This window comes from Rutilus rutilus (genome assembly GCF_951802725.1).
Source record: "Rutilus rutilus genome assembly, chromosome: 16".
NCBI classification, from domain to species: domain Eukaryota; kingdom Metazoa; phylum Chordata; class Actinopteri; order Cypriniformes; family Leuciscidae; genus Rutilus; species Rutilus rutilus.
In genome coordinates, this window is record NC_140224.1 from 18,939,840 (window position 1) to 18,962,183 (window position 22,344).

The 22,344-nt window shown below is 38.4% G+C and overlaps 4 protein-coding genes across 6 annotated transcripts; 2 read left to right on the forward strand and 2 right to left on the reverse strand.

Annotated features, from left to right (window-relative positions):
* Window positions 1-4,331: 4,331 nt before the first annotated feature.
* On the reverse strand, window positions 4,332-5,623 carry LOC311306267 (putative nuclease HARBI1; the record flags this gene model as incomplete). The annotated part of the gene is made up of 5 exons (XM_084434588.1): window positions 4,332-4,702; window positions 4,797-4,908; window positions 5,005-5,120; window positions 5,190-5,359; window positions 5,466-5,623. The coding sequence occupies 5 exons, from the start codon at window positions 5,621-5,623 to the stop codon at window positions 4,332-4,334; spliced, it is 927 nt and encodes a 308-aa protein (XP_084290714.1).
* LOC311306579 (uncharacterized protein) lies at window positions 4,575-7,757 on the reverse strand. Its single transcript, XM_084435069.1, has 11 exons — window positions 7,552-7,757; window positions 7,288-7,464; window positions 7,136-7,197; window positions 6,962-7,053; window positions 6,201-6,242; window positions 5,959-6,132; window positions 5,844-5,879; window positions 5,190-5,745; window positions 5,005-5,120; window positions 4,797-4,908; window positions 4,575-4,702 (listed from the first exon to the last, which is right to left on the reverse strand). The coding sequence occupies exons 1-4, from the start codon at window positions 7,613-7,615 to the stop codon at window positions 7,048-7,050; spliced, it is 309 nt and encodes a 102-aa protein (XP_084291195.1). The 5' UTR covers window positions 7,616-7,757; the 3' UTR covers window positions 4,575-4,702; window positions 4,797-4,908; window positions 5,005-5,120; window positions 5,190-5,745; window positions 5,844-5,879; window positions 5,959-6,132; window positions 6,201-6,242; window positions 6,962-7,047.
* Window positions 7,758-9,520: 1,763 nt separating this feature from the next.
* On the forward strand, window positions 9,521-11,253 carry LOC311306620 (uncharacterized protein). Its single transcript, XM_084435134.1, has 2 exons — window positions 9,521-9,621; window positions 9,820-11,253. The coding sequence occupies exons 1-2, from the start codon at window positions 9,555-9,557 to the stop codon at window positions 10,674-10,676; spliced, it is 924 nt and encodes a 307-aa protein (XP_084291260.1). The 5' UTR covers window positions 9,521-9,554; the 3' UTR covers window positions 10,677-11,253.
* A 922-nt stretch (window positions 11,254-12,175) lies between these two features.
* Window positions 12,176-19,437, forward strand: ppp1r3cb (protein phosphatase 1, regulatory subunit 3Cb). 3 transcript variants are annotated; one of them, XM_084434174.1, is made up of 3 exons: window positions 12,235-12,371; window positions 15,314-15,692; window positions 16,834-19,437. In XM_084434174.1, the coding sequence occupies exons 2-3, from the start codon at window positions 15,679-15,681 to the stop codon at window positions 17,774-17,776; spliced, it is 957 nt and encodes a 318-aa protein (XP_084290300.1). In that variant the 5' UTR covers window positions 12,235-12,371; window positions 15,314-15,678; the 3' UTR covers window positions 17,777-19,437. The 3 variants fall into 3 exon arrangements, with proteins under 3 accessions (XP_084290301.1, XP_084290300.1, XP_084290299.1); XM_084434175.1 differs by lacking the exon at window positions 15,314-15,692 and having other exon boundaries at window positions 12,176-12,371; XM_084434173.1 differs by lacking the exon at window positions 12,235-12,371 and having other exon boundaries at window positions 12,984-15,692.
* Window positions 19,438-22,344: the final 2,907 nt, after the last annotated feature.

Genomic DNA, 22,344 nt, shown 5'->3' on the forward strand with positions numbered 1-22,344 from the left:
GAAATAGTCACAGATAATAGCTTCGATGTACTTTGCCTAACTGAAACCTGGCTTAAACCAAATGATTATTTCGGTCTAAATGAGTCTGCTCCTCCTGGACACTGTTATAAGCATGAGCCCCGTCTGATTGGTCGTGGCGGTGGTGTTGCGACAATTTATAGAGATATTCTCAATGTTACTCAGAAAGCGGGTTATAAGTTTATTTCGTTTGAAGTACTTGTACTAAATGTTACGCTCTTAGATGTTAGAAAAAAATCCCTATTATCTCTAGCCTTGGCTACCGTATATAGACCGCCTGGGCCTTACGCTGATTTCCTAAAAGAGTTTGCAGATTTTCTCTCAGACCTATTAGTCAATGTCGATAAAGCATTAATTGTTGGAGATTTTAACATACACGTAGATAATCCAAATGATGCGTTAGGGGCTGCGTTTACAGATTTATTAAATTCATTTGGGGTCAAGCAAAACGTCACCGGACCAACTCATCGTCTTAATCATACACTCGATTTAATTATATCACATGGAACCGATCCAACCGATATAGATATTATACCGCAAAGTGATGAAGTCACTGACCATTACATGGTAACTTGCATATTACGTACTGCTGTAATATGTCATGCGGCGCCGCGTTATCAACCAGGCAGAACAATCCTTCCATCCACCATAGATAATTTCTCAAATTGCTTATCTGATCTGTCTCAGCTGCTGCCTGAACCCAAACAAACAGATGAACTAGAAGAACTAACTAGCACTATGAGCACTATTCTCTCTAGAACATTGGATGTTGTTGCACCTATTAGATTAAAAAAGGTCAGAGAGAAAATTAAAGCACCGTGGTACAACAATACTACGCATGTTCTAAAGAGAGAAACCCGTATTTTAGAGCGTAAATGGAAACAAACTAATTTAGAGGTCTTTAGAATCGCGTGGAAAGACAGTATGTCACGTTATAAAAAGGCCCTAAAAGCAGCCAGGGCTGAGCACCTCCGCAAACTAATAGAAAATAACCAAAATAATCCAAGGTTTTTATTTAACACCGTGGCTAGACTAACAAATAAACAGACATCAACCGAACAAAATATCCCGTTACAGTTTAGTAGTAATGATTTTATGAAGTTCTTCACTGAGAAAATAGAAAGCATCAGAACCACAATTGTAAACGTTCAATCTTCAGTTGCGCCTTATAATTCAGCCTTAATTATCACCCCGCAAGAACAATTACAGTGCTTTACAACTATAGAACAAATAGAGTTAAATAAACTTATCACTTCCTCTAAAACAACAACATGTTTATTAGATCCGATACCAACTAAACTACTGAAAGAAGTGTTACCTGTAGTGGAAGAGCCTCTCCTTAATATTATTAACTCGTCTTTATCTTTAGGTCATGTTCCAAGAACATTTAAACTGGCAGTTATAAAACCTCTCATTAAGAAACCACAATTAGATCATAATAACCTAGCAAATTATAGACCCATTTCAAATCTTCCATTTATGTCTAAAATATTAGAAAAAGTGGTGTCCGCTCAATTGTGTTCTTTCTTGCAAGAAAATGATATCTATGAGAAGTTTCAGTCTGGTTTCAGGCCGCACCATAGCACTGAAACTGCGCTCGTTAAAATCACAAATGATTTACTTTTAGCTTCTGACCAAGGCTGTATCTCAATACTAGTTTTACTTGATCTTAGTGCTGCGTTCGATACTATAGATCACACAATACTCTTAGATCGACTACAAAATTATACTGGTGTTCAAGGACAAGCATTAAGCTGGTTTAGATCATACTTATCTGACCGCTACCATTTTGTCTATTTAAATGGAGAAAAATCGATCATAACTCCAGTAAACTATGGAGTGCCGCAGGGATCTGTGTTAGGCCCTCTATTATTCTCAGTATATATGATGCCACTTGGAAATATTATAAGGAAACATGGAATTAGTTTCCATTGTTATGCTGATGACACTCAAATATATATTTCATCACGGCCAGATGAAAACGCTAAATTATCCAAATTGACAGAGTGTGTTAAAGATATAAAAGATTGGATGACGCGTAATTTTCTTTTATTAAATCCAGACAAAACAGAGGTACTACTTATCGGTTCAAAAAACCGCCCACAAAACCTCTCGCAATACAACTTTAATATAGTAGGATGTCCTGTTACTTTATCCTCTACAGTAAAAGACCTGGGTGTTATACTCGATTGCAACCTGTCTTTCAAAAATCATATTTCATATGTTACAAAAACCGCCTTTTTCCACCTTAGAAACATTGCTAAGCTACGTAATATGCTATCAGTTTCTGATGCAGAAAAGTTAGTTCATGCATTCATGACCTCGAGACTAGATTACTGTAATGCTTTATTAGCCGGTTGTCCTGCATCCTCAATTAACAAGCTACAGTTAGTCCAAAATGCCGCCGCTAGAGTTCTTACTAGATCAAGAAAATATGATCATATAACACCGATTTTATCATCACTGCATTGGTTACCTATAAAGTTCCGTATTAATTACAAGGTATTGCTACTGACTTATAAAGCCCTAAACGGCTTAGCTCCAGTCTATTTAACGGATCTTCTATCGCCCTATAATCCATCGCGCTCTTTAAGATCACTAAATTCAAGGCTTTTGGTCATACCTAGGATATCCAGAACCACCAAAGGAGGGAGAGCATTTTCACATTTAGCTCCAAAACTCTGGAATAGCCTTCCTGATACTGTTCGTTGCTCAGACTCGCTCTCCCAGTTTAAAACTAGATTAAAGTCGCATCTCTTCAGCCAGGCATTCATATAATATTTTTAATCTTACAGTTCAAATTACAATCCGGCCTCTAGTTAATAAACGCCAGAGGAGAACTGGCCCCCGACTGAGCCTGGGTTCTCCCAAGGTTTTTTTTTCTCCATTGGGTCACCTGATGGAGTTTTAGGACACTATTAGGTCACTTGATGGAGTTTTTCGGTTCCTTGCCACTGTTGCCTTTGGCTTGCTCAGTTGGGGATATTCTGGGGATATCTAATTTGATTTTATCAATAAATTCCACTAGAAACAAACCTTGTTGTATTATTTTAATTTAATACTGTGAAGCTGCTTTGATACAATCTGTATTGTGAAAAGCGCTATACAAATATACTTGACTTGACTTGACTTGACTTGACTTGACTTGAGGTTGTATTTACCTAATTTGAAGACCAGGGGCCTGTTGCACAAAACTAGGATAAGGGATTAAGCCAGGATATCTTGGTGATCCTGGCTCAATTGATCCGTAATCCGGTTGCACTAAAGCTGGATAGGGGGCAGGAGGATATGTTATGGTATAAATTACCATGGAGATTTATTCTGTGGAGCTAGCCTGCTCCAGACCAGGCTAAATTCCAGGATCTATTTAATCTCATCCCTAATGTTAGTCAGCAGTCACCACAAATGGAAACCAATAGTTATTTCACTGCTCACTATACATTGTTATCACATATAACTAGACCCACTGTCATTATTTAAACGTTTGTGATCATTAATTTCAATCATTTTGGATAAATAATGATTTTTAGATGATGTTGCTATCATTAGATAATTTACAGTTTCCCATAGACTATAAGGCTATATATAAAATGATAGAATATTAGGGCCACAGAGGGAAAAAAAAGACAAGTCATAATATTGTAACCAGTTGTTTTAAAGGAGGACAGTTGTTAAAATGACAGATGTGGGGCATTTCGTGAAATTGTACTTCAGTATGGTTTCATAAACAAAGACATGCTGATGTGCCAGAATATTAAGTATCACATTGTCATAAGTATCAAAACTGTAAAAAGAATATGTAGCTTTTCTGCAGAAAGAACCAGCCTCATAAATGTATGACTTTATCCTTTTTCCTCAGTGTGGCCCTAGTACTCTGTCATATAAACAAATACACAAATACACATTCCATATGAATATAAAAACACAATGTGTAACATTATGTTCCTTTATTGAATAAGGACAAAACAAAGCAGGTAAACCATCAGCTCCTTTCGAAACTGAAGTCACAGTGACTCTACAAGATGGAAAGCACAGAATCAAAGCATATTATACAAAATGATACATACACATTCAAAGGTCTGTATATAACACACCCTGCATGTCTGCACACTAAAATAAATGCAGGACAAATCCATACACATCAACTGAACAGACAAATGAATGGATGCAGTAGCCTCCCTGCAGCCTTGTATTACACACAGTATACCGCACAAACATCATAAGAGGCCAAATTCGTAAAAAAACGAACCCAAAAAAACCCAAATTCCTCTGCAACCACAGGACATATTTAACCAAAATTGAAAGCACACATACTAACTAAAATAATTCAACACATATTGGTCCCTCAGCAGCCGACCACTGTCGTCATCAGGGAAGATTGCTGGATTGTCCCAGTCCATGGCTGGTGGCACTCTGGGGGCCCTCTCCTTCCTCAGGCAGGCCACATTGAGGAGGACAGCACAAGCCACAGTAATATCACATGCCCTAACAGGGCTGACCCTTAATTTGTGAAGGCAGTGAAAGCGTGCCTTCAGGAGGCCAAAGGTCACTTCAACTCTGGCCCTGGTCCTGGCATGGGCATGGTTGTAGGCCTGCTGTGCTTCCTGGGGGTCTGTGAAAGGTGTCAGGAGAAAAGGCTGGCAGCCATACCCCCTGTCTCCCAGCAACACACCAGAGAATTCACCTGTCAACACAAAATCTCATCATTACTACCTCATAAACACAGTGATATTCTTGACACAGCCATGATGGTTATAAATAGGGGTTGTGTGGCTTACCTTGTGATAGGCACTGATAGATTTCAGAGGCCCGAAAGATTCTGGAGTCATGGACTGAGCCAGGCCATTTTGCCACAACATTGCTGATCACACAGTCAGCATTGCAGACCATCTGAAATCATGAGATGAGGAATATTACACCAATCAATGCACATCACTGGCAATGCAGAGTGTTCGTCAATGGACAATATCAAAAAGTTATGTTCACCTGAACATTAATGCTGTGAAAGGATTTCCTATTCACAAAATCGGCCTCATGGGCACCTGAGGGGGCTTTTATCCTTATGTGTGTGCAGTCCACTGCACCAATGACATTGGGGAAACCTGTCACACAAAGTAATGAGTATCCTACTATGTGTTAACAGTTGTCCTGTAATTTGTAGATCCTCTTACCTGCAATCCTATAGAACTCCTCTTTGATGTCACAGAGTCTTCTGTGGCCAGGGAAGGAGATGAAGACATCTGCTAATGCTTTGATAGCCAGACACACACTCCTTATTGTGCGGCAAATTGTGGCCTTGTTCAGCTGTTCTGCATCCCCCACTGAGTACAGGAAGGCTCCACTAGCAAAAAAAGCGCAAGGCCACACAAACCATTTGCTCCACACTCAGTGCATGGCTCCGTGCAGTGCGGTGCTTAATCCTGGGACCCAGTAGTCTGCATAGATACCTGATGCCATCTGCAGAAAACCTGTATCTTTCATATAGATGGTCATCAGGGAAGGCCAGTGGGTCCAACCGGTCCCTGAAGACCCTTTCTCGCCTGAAGGCTCTCCTCAGCACAAGTGCTTCTTCATCCACCACATCTCGCAAGAATGGGCATGCCATTGTCAGAGCAGAAAGGAACACACAATTTTGGGCCTTCATATAGGCTAGTGGCCACACATGGTGCTGGGGGGGTGGGCAAAAGAGGCCGGTGCCTTATAACGATGACTTGTTTGTACTGATTGCTGGGAAAATAAAAAAAACCTTAGAAAGATGCCACCGTCCTGTGTGCTCACAATAAGAGCTCATATGTCATGGCTCACTTGACTTTACGAGAATATACCTAATTTTTATTTTGAGCTGTGTCATCTTCTTGGAGCTGGGGGAGGAAAGAAAAATAATGATTAATACATTTGTGTTACAGTTAGCATACAGTGTACATTGAAGGCATATCTCACCTCCCTCTCAAGTTTTTTTATTTCAAGGTCCAGTTTCCTAATTGTCCTCTTTTTTATTTCGGACTCCAGTGCAAGATTTTCCATCTTTTTCTTCTTGTACTGAATGTCTATGTCTGCCAGTTCTATTTGGCGCCGGAGGTGGTTGCCATACAACTTTCTGATAGCTTGTGAGCTCTGTGAACACAATACAATTAGCGCAGCTGGAATTTGGCAGGATGTGGTGTCCTTTTATTAATACGCACTATGTTGCCAGGCTGGTTTTCCCACTGTATAGCATCTGGGTCCTGTAAAAGAAATGAGATTTTTTGATTTTGATGAGGACTCCTCACCATTGTAGAGTAAATAGTACTTTCACAGTCTTAACATGTGTGATAGAAATTTTACATTTAGATGTGTTCTTTTACTTTTAGATGTGTTTTTACTTTTAGAAGTGTACAACTTGTATTAACATCTTTCACTTTATTTTTACTCATGAGCATTTAAAGAAATATATTCATATAAGCTAAAGCACGTTATTAAAGATATGTAATCAAGTGTTTAAGGCATAAGTTAAGACAAGCTTGCAGGGACAAAATGTTCTGAGTTATAGGAGACTTAGTAGCAAAGAGACTAAGAGTACTCAAGTGACCTATTGTTGGACTTCAAGTGTGAAAATATGTGCGCAGCTCAGATCAAAATAGAGATAGACAAAAGGTGTGAATTTTGAGCTGCAGCTAAAAACAGGAACTTGTATGTGTCATGATATTGTTCTGTCTAGATAGAATTTATGTCAGACAAGAGATGTTTTCCTTTTAAGGTAAACGAATGGTGAAGCCTAACCAGGATGTGTTTTGTGTATATAAGCTGGGCAAAAAGCAGAAGTCGGGGCCTTCTCATACCAGATGCGTTCTGTATGTGAACAGCCTTTCTTATAAGAAATAAAGATCTTTATAACTTTTGAAATCTCCAGCTGTCTTCTAATTATTATTTAAAGTTGAGAAAGAATTTCCACGACACATGATACCTCATGCCTTCTGGAATCCAGAGAGATGGTCTCCTCCTCATCATCGTCTCCAACTCTCCATGTGCTGTAGCTGCTGCACTGGGGCTTTAACCCTATCACATTTAATCGGATTCATATTGAAGCTAGTAGACAAGACATGCCAGGCCTACAGTATGCCTTTGATGGAGTACTCACTGGATCAGCATCGTCTGGTGCTTGTGCTGGTGGCTCTAACAGGAACACAGTGCTGCCAGACACTGCAAGGCAATAGGTAAACCAAAGTCAGACAGTCCAAATTGATTCAATATGAATGTGGTTGTATCCCATGTAGAGATGGAAGGACATACCTTGAATGAAGTGGGTGGCATCTTGGGAGGAACCTATGCTCGTCTCTTTCCCCCCAGGGATCCCCTCTAAGACGGGCCTGCCTTTATTTAGCTCCAAGGCCATGTCCTCTGCTGGGGTAAGGTCAGCCTTTGGTGACCCACCACCCGTGCCTTGTCTGTGGGTATTCTTTTTCACTGCTAAAACAGTACAGACAATGTGTGAGCAGGCACCTTCTGGGTACAATATATGCTTGTGCTTTGTTAAATATTAGTCAGGGACCATACCATTCTGCAGAATGTTCTTGTATTTGATTTTGACCTGCTGCCATGTCCGTTTTGGCCCGTTCATGTTTAATCTACATCACACACACACACACACACACACACACACACACACACACACACACACACACACACACACACACACACACACACACACACACACACACACACACACACACACACACACACACACACACACACACACACACACACTCTTTATCACAAGAACATTTAATGGAGTCACACTGCAAAAAATGACTTGGTATTTTGTCTTGTTTTCAGTAAAAATATCAAAAAAAAAATAATCTTAAATAAAGATGTATTTTCTTGATTTGCTAAATGACCTAGCAAAATAAGTATAGTTTAGACAAAAAATATAAACTTTAAGTAAATGTGTGCTTAAAACAAGCAAAAAAAATTAAAAATCTGTCAATAATAATAAGAAAAATTCTCTTGAAATAAGTTTACTTTTTCCATAAACACTTAATTTTAGAAAAGTTCTCTTGTTTCACTGGCAGATTTTTTTGCTTATTTTCCTAGGTAATTTTGCTCAAGAAAATATTTAAGATTTTTTTTAGATATTTTTTTTTTTACTGAAAACAAGACAAAAATACTAAGTAAGAAAGACATTTTTGCAGTGCAGTGAGCAACCGACCTTGGGTCCTTTGAAAGGCGCTATATAAATTAAAGTGATTATTATTATAGCTCATCTATTTATTCAATTAAATTTTATTTATATAGCACTTTTCACAATTGTTTCATTCTGTCAAAGCAGCTTTACATTAATAAAAGCAGGAGAAACACACAAAAAAACGGTGGACAACATAAGAAGCAGAGTACAACGGCTAAGATTAAACCGTACTGAGCGTAGTAACGTTAAATAATAATGTAAGGCTTTAATAATAATTTATCATAGCTTTATACAGTGTGATGGAGTTACTTTACACAATTTCACTCATATCTGCAGTGCATTTCAATTAAAAATTTAACCGTTTCATAATTACAGTACAACTGCGTTTTTGGTTTTTGGAGATGTGAATTAAATATTTGAATTGTAATTGTGATGTCAACAGAAAACAGATCTAGACAAAATCTGCCCTCTCTCCTCCAGGCCAGCACGCGCTACTCCTTCTAACCCCTGGCTATCTGAGGTTCTCCGTGAACACCGGACCGAACTCAGGGCAGCGGAGAGGAAATGGCGCAAATCAAAAGACTCATCTGACCTGAGTATGTATAAATCTCTCCTCTCGTCCTTTTCTGCTGATGTTCATGCTGCAAAATCTTCTTATTTCCACAACAAGATCAACAGCTCCTCCAACGCACGACTACTCTTCAAGACATTCAACTCACTCCTCTGTCCACCTCCACCACCACCCTCCTCCTCCTTAACTGCCGATGATTTTGCAAACTTCTTCACCAACAAAACAACAACTATCAGCAGTCAATTCTCAGCTCCACACACACAGGAACCCAGACCGACCCCTTCCACAGCCAATACCCCTCTGTCCTCCTTTTCGCCGCTAACAGAGGAAGAAGTATCTACACTTCTCCTCTCCAGTCACCCTACCACCTGCCCTCTAGACCCCATCCCCTCACACCTTCTACAAGCCATCTCTCCCACACTTCTACCAGCACTCACACACATCATCAACTCATCCCTCCATACTGGCACCTTCCCTACAGCATTCAAGCAGGCTCGGGTCACTCCACTGCTTAAAAAACCAACGCTAAACACATCTTTTGTAGAGAATTACAGACCCATCTCTCTCCTACCATTCATTGCAAAAACACTTGAAAGAGCTGTTTTCAACCAAGTAACATCCTTCTTGTCTCTAAACAACCAGCTGGATGTCAACCAATCTGGCTTCAAGAAAGGGCATTCAACTGAGACTGCATTACTGTCGGTCACAGAAGCCCTACCGATTGCAAAAGCTGCTTCCAAATCTTCACTCCTCATTCTCCTTGATCTGTCTGCTGCCTTCGACACCGTGAACCATCAGATCCTTATGTCCAGCCTCTCATCACTGGGCATCACAGGAACTTCACTCGACTGGTTTGAATCCTATCTCACAGGTAGGTCCTTCAAAGTCGCATGGAGAGGCGAGGTATCCAGAGCACATCAACTGACCACAGGGGTTCCCCAGGGTTCAGTTCTTGGTCCCCTCCTCTTCTCCATCTACACTACATCACTGGGACACATCATACAGGCACATGGTTTCTCCTACCACTGCTATGCTGATGACACACAACTCTTCCTCTCATTTCGACCAGATGATCCCACAGTAGCTGCACGGGTCTCAAGCTGTCTGGCAGACATCTCCACATGGATGAAGGAACATCACCTGCAGCTCAACCTGGCAAAGACTGAGCTGCTCGTCCTCCCTGCCAATCCGTCTCTACAGCACGACTTCACCATCCAGCTTGATTCATCATCAATCACCCCATCAAGGTCGGTCAGAAATCTGGGAGTAACGTTTGATGACCAGCTGACCTTCACAGATCACATTTCAAAGACAGCTCGATCATGCAGGTTTGCGCTGCACAACATCAGGAAGATCAGGCCTTTCCTAACTGAGCACGCAACACAACTCCTCGTCCAGGCCCTGGTCATTTCTAGGCTTGACTACTGCAATGCTCTTCTGGCCGGACTTCCAGCATGTGCTACCAAACCTCTTCAGATGATCCAGAATGCTGCAGCTCGTCTTGTCTTCAACGAGCCCAAGAGGGCCCACGTCACCCCTCTGTTAATCTCTCTGCACTGGCTACCTCTCGCTGCTCGCATCAAGTTCAAGGCATTGACGCTTGCTTACAGATCTATCACAGGCTCAGCTCCCTCCTACCTTCACTCACTCCTACGAGCCTACATCCCCACCAGACGCCTACGATCAATCAACAAGCGACGTCTCGTGGTTCCATCACAGAAAGCCACAAAATCACTTTCCAGATCATTCTCATTCACAGTTCCATGCTGGTGGAACACTCTCCCCACCCTCATCCGGAATGCTGAATCCCTGACAACATTCAAAAAACAGCTGAAAACCCATCTCTTCCATGAGCACCTAAACCTTAAAAAAAAAAAAAAAAACCTTTCCCTTAAAATCCCACTTATCATGCTTATGCTACTCTGAATAATGCCTGAACTTCGTACTCTGAACACTTCTTGCGTTGTTGTCTTTTGCCTCTTCATGATGACTCGCTTAATTTAGTCCTGATTTGTAAGTCGCTTTGGATAAAAGCGTCTGCTAAATGACTAAATGTAAATGTAAATGTAAATGTAATTGTGATGTTTCAGCGGAGCGGTGAGTGTGTAATTGTGCACTACTTACGCATTCAGGCGGTCTGCAATACTTTGCCACGCTTTTTCTCTTTGCTTTATCACTGTGGCGGTGTTGCCTTTCTTCTTAATTATATCTTTTACCTCCTCGTATGCCTCCATGAGGATTTGTGCTTCCGACGGGGAAAAGTACGCGGCTCTAGTTGCCATGGTAAATCAGTTAATCTGTGATCTGTGGCGGGGTCTATTTGAGTGAGCCGTGAGCGCGCACCTATCCAGGATGGTTTCACCTGGCTTAATGAATCCGTGTCTGCTCATCCTGGCTTGGTCTTTGTGCAACCAATTAAGCCTGGACGCACATGGTTTGGCTTCATTGAGCTCAGCTGAGTCATTTATCCCGGATGTCTTAATTCTACTTTTGTGCAACAGGCCTCAGCTAATGAACAGAAGATTTTTATTATGTTCTGATACGTAAAACCATAAAATTATAAAGGGTGTCCTTTCTTTGTCCACATTATTGTGTGTGTGTGTGCGTGCGTGCTTTTCTCTCTGGTTTTGATATAGCCTCTATAGTTCAGTGACTGCTAATACAGCCATCGAGCAGCAGATGGTAGTAACAGGCTTTAGAGAACTTGTTAGTTATAAGTAAACCTCAAAGCAAGACAGGCAGATGATAATGAGACAAAATGGATCATTTTAAATACCTCTTTTTGTTTACTTTTGAAGTTGCAATTTTTCAAAGATACAAAAGTATCTTCTGTCAATTCAAGAGCTGTTGTAACTTAATTAAAAAGATCATTTGAAAACAACATTTATAAACACTTAAAATACCATTTAGAATTCATTTGTAATATTTCGGGCTCATAGGAGTCTAATGGACACATTACACATTCTGATTCGATTACACTGGTTGCTTCTCTAAATACTGCTATTCTTGCAATAGCTCTGTAAATATTGCCACACTATGCAAAACTACCCCCACTTCAGCTGGTCTACCTCAGGTCACTGAGGAAGTGACTACGTAAAAAAAAAAAAAGTAAAAAAAAATTAAGAAAGAAAAAATAAATGACTGAAATGACTAAATCCTTGCAAGCTCTGTCTTGTTTTGGACTCTCTTTGGCTGAATACATGTTTGCATGACTGCTGATATCAAGCACACTCCCTGCATTGTTCAACCCACCTCAGGAAATCATCTATAACCAACACCAATCGCTGTGAAAACAATAAGCCTGAAAGTCAACCCAATACTCAAAATGTTAAATAAAGCCCCTAATATAGTTATAGTCCTGTTTATGTGAGGTAAATTAATTCTTACTGACCATCATCATTAACAGTGTAAAGAGAATGTGATTTGATTAGTGTATTTCAGCATTATGCTGATGGCCAGCTGTAGCTAAATTGATTGTGAAGGCTGTCTGTGCGCTTCCTGTTTTGCAAGTGTGCTTAATGGACCAATAGTTGCTTGAAGTTTCCACTCTTGAGATAGAGACTACAGTATTGGCAAAACTGTCTCAGATGTATCAAAAGGAGTAGAGGACCTTCTTAAAAGGTAAAAAATATATTATATTTTGTCCAGACATCAGTTTTTTGAATGAATATACTTGCAGTGGACTCAAAACGTTTTATTATTATTATTATTATTAATATATTTGTTGAATATGTGTCTTTCATTCCAATGGATTTTGAAAAACTTTATATAATTATGAGTTGTCTTTTTCTGGCTCCTGCACTTATCCAAAGCATTAACTATAATAAAATATTGACCAAGCAATAATTCTTATATAAATTGCCTTCAAAAATCATACAAAACAATAACATAATTGACAAAAAAGGCTTGCTCATTCGTGTGTGTGTGTGTGTGTGTGTGTTTGTGTGTGTGCATATTTGTGTGTGTTTTCCCGGAAGATGGCAATATCCGAAATCCTTGTCCTTGTGGGGACATTTTTTTGGTCCCCATGAGGAAAATACTTTATAAATCATCATGTGATGTTTTTTGAAAATATAAAAATGCAGAAAGTTTTCTGTGATGGCTATAGGTTAAGGTTAGCAGATAGAATATACAGTTTTTATAGTATAGACATCATTATGTATATGGAATGTCCCCATAAAACATGGAAACCCAACGTGTGTGTGTGAGAGAGAGAGAGAGAGAGAGAGAGAGAGAGAGAGAGAGAGAGAGAGAGAGAGAGAGCTTTTAGCTTTTATTTTACTTGTTTAATATTATAAGTTTTATAAGTGTTTATAGCCCAAGTCATAGGTGTAGTGGCCCTATGTGCAATACATACCCACAGTGGCACACCTAAAAATAGATGCAGAATTATTTCTTAAAGTCTTACTAAAAAAATAAAAAATTCTAAACTCGGACAATTGTTGTTTGCTTACAATATCTGTAAATTTAAAATGTAATTTATTTTTTTAATTATTATCGTTAAAAAAATATCTGCCGACATTCGGACTGCCAACCAATCCGCAAACAGCCGCTGACTGATGTGCTGTTGAGGCTCCCGCAGAGGAGAAATGGCAAACAATTGAGCGCAGTTCACACAAAGAAACTTAATGAACATACAGCGGTTAAAAAATTAATGTGGAGTTTTTATATTTATAACATATGATATAATACAGTTAAGCAACATCACATGACCACGAGTGCTGAATACCATCACGATTGAAAATGTGACACTGATTTCATATAACAGTTCAATAAACAAGTAATTAATATCAAGTCACATACATTTTAGACACAATATTGACTGTTTTTGTTCTATTTGTGCAGCGAAAATAGTTTCAAACAAAGATCACAGCAGAACCACAGCGCATCTCACCGGAACACATAACCGCATTACTTAGTGATTCAGCGCTTTAAACGAATCGGTTGAGTCAAAGATTCAATGACCCCCTAAACAACTGCCTCATTCCTGAACAATTCAGCTGTTTGAACGAATCATTTGAATAAATGATTCAATAACTCACTCATCACCTCTACTGGTGGTTTAGTTTCATGTTTAGTAGCTATCATTCTTTCCAATATATTCAAAAAATATTTAAAACAATCTCATAACATTATTTAATGCAGTTGTCATTTTTTCAGTGTAAATTTATTAATTTGATTGGTAACAGCCATATAGTCTTATTATTCCAATTGAATTTATTGATCAAATTTAAGAATTTAAAATGAAAGGATTAGGGAGAAATGCTCTTTATAAAGGTTAAAATATCATAAATATGCAGATTTAAATATGTAAAAACTGACTGAACACTGATGAGAATATTGCTTCAGAATAAATTATTTTTACAACACACAAAAAACAAATCCTATTTTTTCAAGTGAATGACCGATTTACTTGTTTGAAGGACAAGCACATGAAAAGGCTTACTGTTGATCCCTGAGTTATATTTTATATGGGCCTAGTATTATGGTTATGTGAGTATCTGAGTATCTGAGAATCTGAGTATAGTTTTACACATCAGCCCAGTCTATTCTGTAAAGTTAGTGATACGCCGGGTCGGGTTTTTTTTTGCACATTAATCTGACTAAATGTGGCACACCCAGTTATTCTTCTGCACATCCAGAGACGGTTTTCTGGCTATACTAGTGAATTAACCTTATCAACATCATGAAATACTGTACTCTGTATTTTGTTCATTCTTATCATAAATAATAGCCATCTTGTGATAATAATGCATTATACACTTCGTAAACTGTTGTGATATGGATCTGGCTAATGTAGGTCACATTACTCAATAGACTGCTGTCATTGCAACATAGGCCTACAGTATATTGACCATCCACAGTGACAGCAATAGAGCATGACAGCTTCATAAATGTTTAACACCCACAAATGACAGATTGGTATGAATGCTCTGTGAATAATCTTTAATACCAATACCTTGATCTCGCTTTTATGAACAGGGTTCCCACTCATTTTGACCAATGATTTTCCATGTTTTACAGACATTCATGATTATGGGGTAATGTTTCTAAAATATATATATATATTTCAAAGTGATTACACTCACAAAGAGAAATTTCTAACACAATTAGAAAAATCTGAATATCCCCCCATTTCCCTGATATTTTTCCATTCATGAAGATTTCTACCTAATTTAAATCAGTGGATTTCTACTTATTTGCATGTAGATTATAAAAGTGTAAACTTGACAAGCTAAGGGGAAGGGAAATGACAGGCCAGATTCAAGCCTGCATCTCCATTACGAGCATATGAATTACCGACTGTGCCACAACTCAAGCAGCAGTGTCCTTGTTGTGCCACAAGTAGGCTAAGCCTTGTAAAAATGTGACAAACTAACAACCACCTTATATCTAAATGTGTGAAGACCATAGCACTTCACAATATATTTATACTATTTATAATCCTACAGTGACACTCATCTATGCAAAATAATAAAGCAAAGGAAATTACTCTGATCCACAAACCTCGCGTCATCGAATCTACAGGCTATCTAAATTTGGGTGAATCTCTTCTCCCGCAGCTCTCACCGCTGGGCTGATCTGCCAGTGCCTTGCACGCGCGCCATGGCTGATTTTTTCCTGAGCGCTGATTGCTGGAGTACTTCGCTCTCGTGCTCTCCTATTGGCTCTCAGGATGGGTTACCGTGAGCCAATGCGCTGAGAGGCTTGATGTACCAGCTGAACGATCGCTTGACTTTTGCAGTACAGCTGGACCGCGAAGGGGGCGTGCCGGTGCCGCAGTAAGCGACTGTTCGTCAGCGGGTTTTTAGTTATGGTGGTCGTCACGTTTTTAAATGAAGTTTAAAAGCACGTAGGAAAAACCTGTACTTGTTCAAACTATAGAAGAACAAACGTCTGTCGTTTGGGAAACAAACCACGGGTTTCAATGAATTGCACCAGGTAAGAATACAGAGTGCGTCATAGTGCAGCAAGGGGGTTTATCACTTCCTACTGATCGCTGGAAAAGATTACCTCTGAATATCACTTATAATTTAGATTCAATGTAAAATATAATTTTTACTTAATTAAATTATTATTTGGACATTGCCAATGTTAAGCTGTTCTTACTAGTATATGTTTATGTTGTAGTATTTTTTTAACTGCTGGAAAAATTGTAATAGCTGGTGATAATTGTTAACTGTCTTTTTCAATTCCTCTAGTATCTATAGATATTTGTAAATTCATCAGATACTAGTAGGCTATTTGTTCCAAAAGTGACTACTAGCCTGCTACTAATCTATTTGTCATTATACTTCATATTTCATTTACTAATAGTTACTACCCTATAGTCACAAGGTAACTATTCTATTCTATTTTTATTTTTATTTTAAACAAATTTTACCAGTGAACTCTATGGGGTTTCATACATTTCACTTCTATTCATGTCTAGACTAGTATTGCATATGTTGTTTAAGTATGGTACTTATTCTACTTTCTAGTACATATTCTAGTTTCTAGTCTCTGTTATAGCTTTACTAGTACTTGTTAGATACTAGTACTTATTTATGAGACACTGTCTATCCCAAATGTAACCAGTAATATTTCTTATTTGAAGTAATGACTAGCCAGATTGTCTACGTTATAGGTAAAAATCGCTGTCTATCCCACATGTAACCAGTAATATTTCTTATTTGAAATAATGACTAGCCAGATTGCATACGTTATAGGTAAAAATCAGACAAAAATGTAACTAGTAACAATTGAAATACACACTAGTGTCTAACAAGGTACTAGTGACTTTGAGTGAAAACTGGAATCGATATTTTAGTTTTGTATATTTTATACTTTGTTGCTTTTGGATTTATCCCAATTCTTAACTCTACATCTGGTATTTTTTCATATATTAAAAATAAATATTTTATAATTTGAAAAGCTTAAATCAACAGCTATGGTTATTTTATTTTTTTAAATAGCTTAATCTAGCTGCACAATAGTGGTTTTGTTTACTCAGTCTCTAAATTCTGGGCAAGTCTTTATGTGACTGTCACATCTCCTGCTTAATTGATCTTTGTAATGTTTTTCACCATTGTCTTCATGACAGGGTTCTGCAGATACTGAACCCCAGGCCAATGCCAAGTCCAATTATGCCTGTGGATGTGGCAATGAGAATCTGTCTGGCACACTCACCGCCTCTTCGCAGTTTCCTCAGTTCATATGAGGACTGCAAGTCCAGGTACTTAGTCAACCAGTACAAACCTCTGCGATCCTGCATCAGCTCCAAGACCGATGTGAACACTGCCAACCTAGGATGGAAGAGTCCCGAGACCAAAGCTAAAAAGAAAGTGGTTTTTGCTGACTCCAAAGGCATGTCTCTGACAGCAGTTCATGTGTTTAAGGAATTTGAGGAAGACCCCATGTTAGACCTGCAGTTTGAATTATCAGACCTGGAGGATGCCATTGTGGGCCTAAAGGCTGAGGAGAAGGAGAAGAATTTTATTTTGGACTTTCCTCAGCCTGCCGCAGACTATTTGGACTTCCGAAATAGTCTAAAGAAGAACCTGGTATGCTTGGAAAACTGTATAATTCAAGAGAGATCACTCACCGGCACGGTCAAAGTGATCAATGTAAGCTTTGAGAAGGTTGTCCATGTGCGAATAACATTTGATTCATGGAAAAGCTATGCTGACATTCCTTGTACGTACATGAATAATGTTTATGGATGCGAGGATGTTGACACCTTCTCATTTTCCATCGACCTTCCAAGTTCTGTGGCCCCACATGAGCAGATGGAGTTCTGCATATCCTACAAAACGCATGATACGACATACTGGGACAATAACGATGGGGAAAATTACAAGCTGGTACATACAGAGAACGACCCCAGCCAGGCTAATGTCACCCAAACGACGACAACAGATTTTAAGAATCAAGGCAAACGGCCAGAGATGGAGTTTGATCAGTTCGGGAGCCCGAGAACATCTAGTGGATTCTTCCCCGAGTGGCAGAGCTGGGGTCATATTGAGAACACCACCCCCTACTGGTGACAGTTCAAGACCCTCTGACGAATTTGAAGTAAATCTTGTAACAATGGCAAATGCAAATGGAGCGCTTGGTTCGTTTCAAAATTGACTTCTGAAAAGTCGAGTAGAGTAGAAAGAAATTAGCAATGACACCCTCAAAAGAAAACTCTTTTAGGCCATGTTTGTCCAAATTATTTCATTGTTGGTGTATGTTTTTGAGATACACATTTAGTTTAAAATTAGATGTTTGATCTCTGAAATTATGCAAATTTGAGACTAACCATGTTAACCATATGGCAGTTACTCAGAATGAAAAATGTTGGTTTATGTTATTTGTCTAATTTTGTAGCACACTATGTACGCTATTCTGTAGATCTGACATGAGGTAAACCAACAATTTTCATAACATAGATGCCTTCCTTTGTGTTGTTCTGTGATTAACTGTAATACAATGGCATCATTTCGGATATCTTTACAAATGTCCTTCTATAAAGTGAACAACTAGCACTTACTCTGAAATAGATTCTTCAAAACACTATTTTGTTACCTTGAGCTTGAAGGGTAATCATTTTGTTGTTACCCATCTGAAATCACTGAATTTTGGGAATCCTGCTTCTGAAATGTAACTGGACATAAATATGTAATTTAAGTCATCCTTAAAATGATGGAAGTCCTGTCATTTACTCAACTTCATTTCATTCCAAACCTGTATGCATTTCTCTCTTCTAGCACAAAAGAAGATAAAATATAATGATATATAAAGAAAGTAAATGGGGTAGAATATTGTTTTGGACCCCACTGACTCTCTTTGTCATTGTATGGACAAAAACAGTTCTTCAAAATATCTTCCTTAGTGTTCCACTGAAGGAATAAAGTTGTTTAGGTGTAAAGGTTTAAAGGTTTAGGAGTAAATTGACAGAATTTTCAATTTTGGGTGAACTGTCCCTTCAAGAGCAGCACTGCATAAAACACGTTATTCTCAAATTATGGAAGTGGAATAATCTGGTACAATATGAGATTGCTTCATATTGAAGTTTTTGTATCTCATTTGATAGTACCAGTTTATCGGTCACTTTTTAGTGCATGAGCATGATGCATTATAAGGGAGTCCATGAGAGATAATGATACCCATTAAGTGCTAAATCCCTGCTGTTGCACTTTCGATTTTTCCTACATCTGATCTACTTTTTTAAAGCTCCACTCTTAATGTATTTTACACTTCTTTCCTACAACATTTTTGCTGCTATGGTTTTTGTGTGTGCTGCATTGTGATTTATGACCCGTGGTGTGTGGAAACTCTCCAGTGTTATTTGGAGGATAGAAGATGAGGGACTTTTGGATGTAACTTTAAGGAGGTTGTAGTATGTGAGGAAGATTGGCTAAGGAGAACGATAATATTGAATGAGATTGTTGCCTTTTTCAGGATTATGTCCCCCCTTTTCACTGAAATAGAAAAATCGGTTGAGGTTGACGCCTTGAACAAAGGTGATGGTGGACTGTGATGAACTGTAAGCTGCTGTAATTGCGGAGAGGGATCATGTAGGTTGAATGTAAAAAGGGGCCTACACAAGCCACAGTGTATGCCTACATATTTTTCTACTGCAAAGAAAGATGTTTGTTTGAAAGAATGTTGTACTATACTCTGTCTTCCTATTAGAAATAAAACCTAATGTTTCTATGATGAATGAACTTCTGCTTTTTTTGTTTGTAAATATGGCATGTTTTACTTCCACTTCTTCAGATTAATACCATCACTCCACTATCAGAGTGAAATATAAGACGACTCAGAATATACAAATATTAACTTCCAGGCCTCTGGTTTAATGACTGTAAATGTTATGTTTTGGTTTGTATCTGCATGTTTTGACATTTTAGGGTCTATCAATCCTGAATGTGAGGAATAAATAGCTGTTTGCCTCAAAAAGGAGAGAGAGAAAAAAGGTGTCTAGTGAGCAGGTTGCCAGTTAGCACAAATTTGTTTAAATTAATGTAGAACACACGTCCAGTAACATACTGAGTGCTGTTAAGATCGCTGACAAACATTTGCTCCCATATCTAGGGGAAGTTCAGTTGGAAATAAACCAATTGTTTACTCTTGATATACACAATCATTTACCAGATGTTGTATAACATGATGTTTTTTTGTGGGAAAATGTCAGTGCAGCCTGTATGCTGGTGTTTAGCCAAATGTTTAGTTTTGGTATTGATGTTCAGTAATTTACATTCTTGTCCAGATATGATTTGCCTACTAATTTGACTAAAAACTGAATCCTGTTAGGTTTTTAAGTGTCACTCTGCACATTAAAAATTATATACCTAGTGGAAATATATAAAGTATAGGGTTAAAAAGTCTGAGACCACAATTTAAATCTGGGATTTAAAATCTAATTTAAACCTAGAAGTAAACTTGGAGAATATTTATTTAAGGTTCTGTAGCACTATGTCTTGGTCACTAATCAAATAAGTAAATTTGTGACATTGATCATGTGATTCTTTTATAAAGACATGTTTGAGGTAAGAAGACTAAAGTCATGCTGGAGTACACAATGATCAGGTTTTACACAAACTTGTGGAGTTCATCCATGCAGCTCCAGTGCTACTGTCATTAAACTTGCTGAAAAACTTGCTTAAACCCTGCTGAAAAATTCTGCATTGCTGGTCACCAGCATAAGGTATGTTTTGCATGCTAAGACCAGCATGGGATAATGGCTACTGGTTTGCTGGTCACCAACATGGGGGGCGAGAGTGCTGGTGAACTAGTGACATCAGCTCAGTTTTGCTTGAAAACATGCTTGTCCACCAGCTAGAACAACACTATACCAGCTCTATCCTGGACCAACATGGAATTCATGCTGGTTTATGCTGTATTTTTCAGCAGGGAAGACAATGTCAATGTATTAATTCAACCTTTCACTGAAATTGCACAACAGATACTATATGGCCAATTTTTTATAATGCAAAATATGTTGCAATTGCATAATTTTCACATGCATCACCTCATCAAACCAATAAGCAAAATCTGTGGTGTCAGGATTATGCACTCTGATGAGTCATAGTATTATTATTCTTGAAATCAAAAAAAGAAGTTGCAGAGCTTTATCGTCAGTTAGTAACTCAAAATTATGTGAAGTCATAACCCTAGAGGGCTTACTATTCTACAACATGTTTGAACCAAATTACAAACGAGCAGCAAAGCATTATTTCACAATCATGGCATTGTGTTCAGTGTAGGTGATGCAGTAATTTAAATCGTGTGGTATAAGAAAAAGAACACTATGGGGAGGCATTCTGTGTAAAAGGGCCCTTTCAGTAAAGAGCTGGCACTGTGCTCTATTACAGGCTTCTTCCATTAGAAGCATCACAGCAAACCAGACTTCATTAAACCAGAGCTGCTGAATCTCATGATCCAGAATCATTAAACTTCTGCCACAAGATGGAACAATAGTTACTTTATATTGTGTACAAATAAGTGGTATAGAATATTAGCATTTTTATAGGGTATTGCGGTGTAGAGGTTAAAAGCTCAGGGCTAAAAGCCAGAAGGTTGCTGGTTTGATTAACATAAGGATTGACCTATGAATTGTTGCCATGTGCCCTTAAAACAATTACTTCACACAGGCTGCTAAAGGGGAGATAATCCTCATAATAAGTTTGCTGTAAGATTATCCTCGTAATAAGTCTGTTGCATTAAAGGGATAGTTCACCCAAAAATGAAAATGCTGTCCTCATTTACTCACCCTCATGTTGTTCCAAACCTGTATGATTTCCTTTCTTCTGCTGAACACAAAAGAAGATATTTTAAAGAAGGTTGGTAATTAAACAGTAGCTGGTCCCCATTGACTTCCATAGTATTTTTTTTTTTTCCTACTATGGAAGTCAATGGGGTCCATCAGTCATTTGGTTACCGACTTTCTTCAAAATATCTTCTTTTGTGTTCAGCAGAAGAAAGAAAGTCATACAGGTTTGGAACAACATGAGGGTGAGTAAATGAGGACAGCATTTTCATTTTTGGGTGAACTATCCCTTTAATCAGATGATTGACAGTGCTTTAAGCTAATTATATGGGTTTATTACTGAAGTACAGACCTGATTAATGATAACAAGCCCTCCACATTACATCAACTAGTCCTGTCATTCTCATCCTATCGTTCTGACATGTTGCTACCCTGATATATTCTCGTGGGTATTTACCTGACAATTTTGCAAAAGACTACAGATCAGTCTGTTGATTTAACAGTAAAACACCACCATTAGCACCTATTTATCTAAGCCTCTTTATTAACACACATATTTGGTCTATACTGTATGTAGAATAATGATTCAAATAATGAATGCCTAGGTATATTAGCATGTGCTAATAATAGGTACCTGGAGTTCAACCAACTAAATGTCAACCTCTCTCACAGTCTCTTATCTGTAACAGGTCTTAAAACTTAATGTAGAGATTTTTCGGAAGTAGGCTATGCCTGTTAAACCGACAGCATTGTGGCTCTCTGATTAAACATGACACACTGGCAAACAAGTGCCTGATTAAAATTCCAGCTTTCGTTATACTGCTTGTCTACCACAAATAATTTCAAGTAAACAAGTAT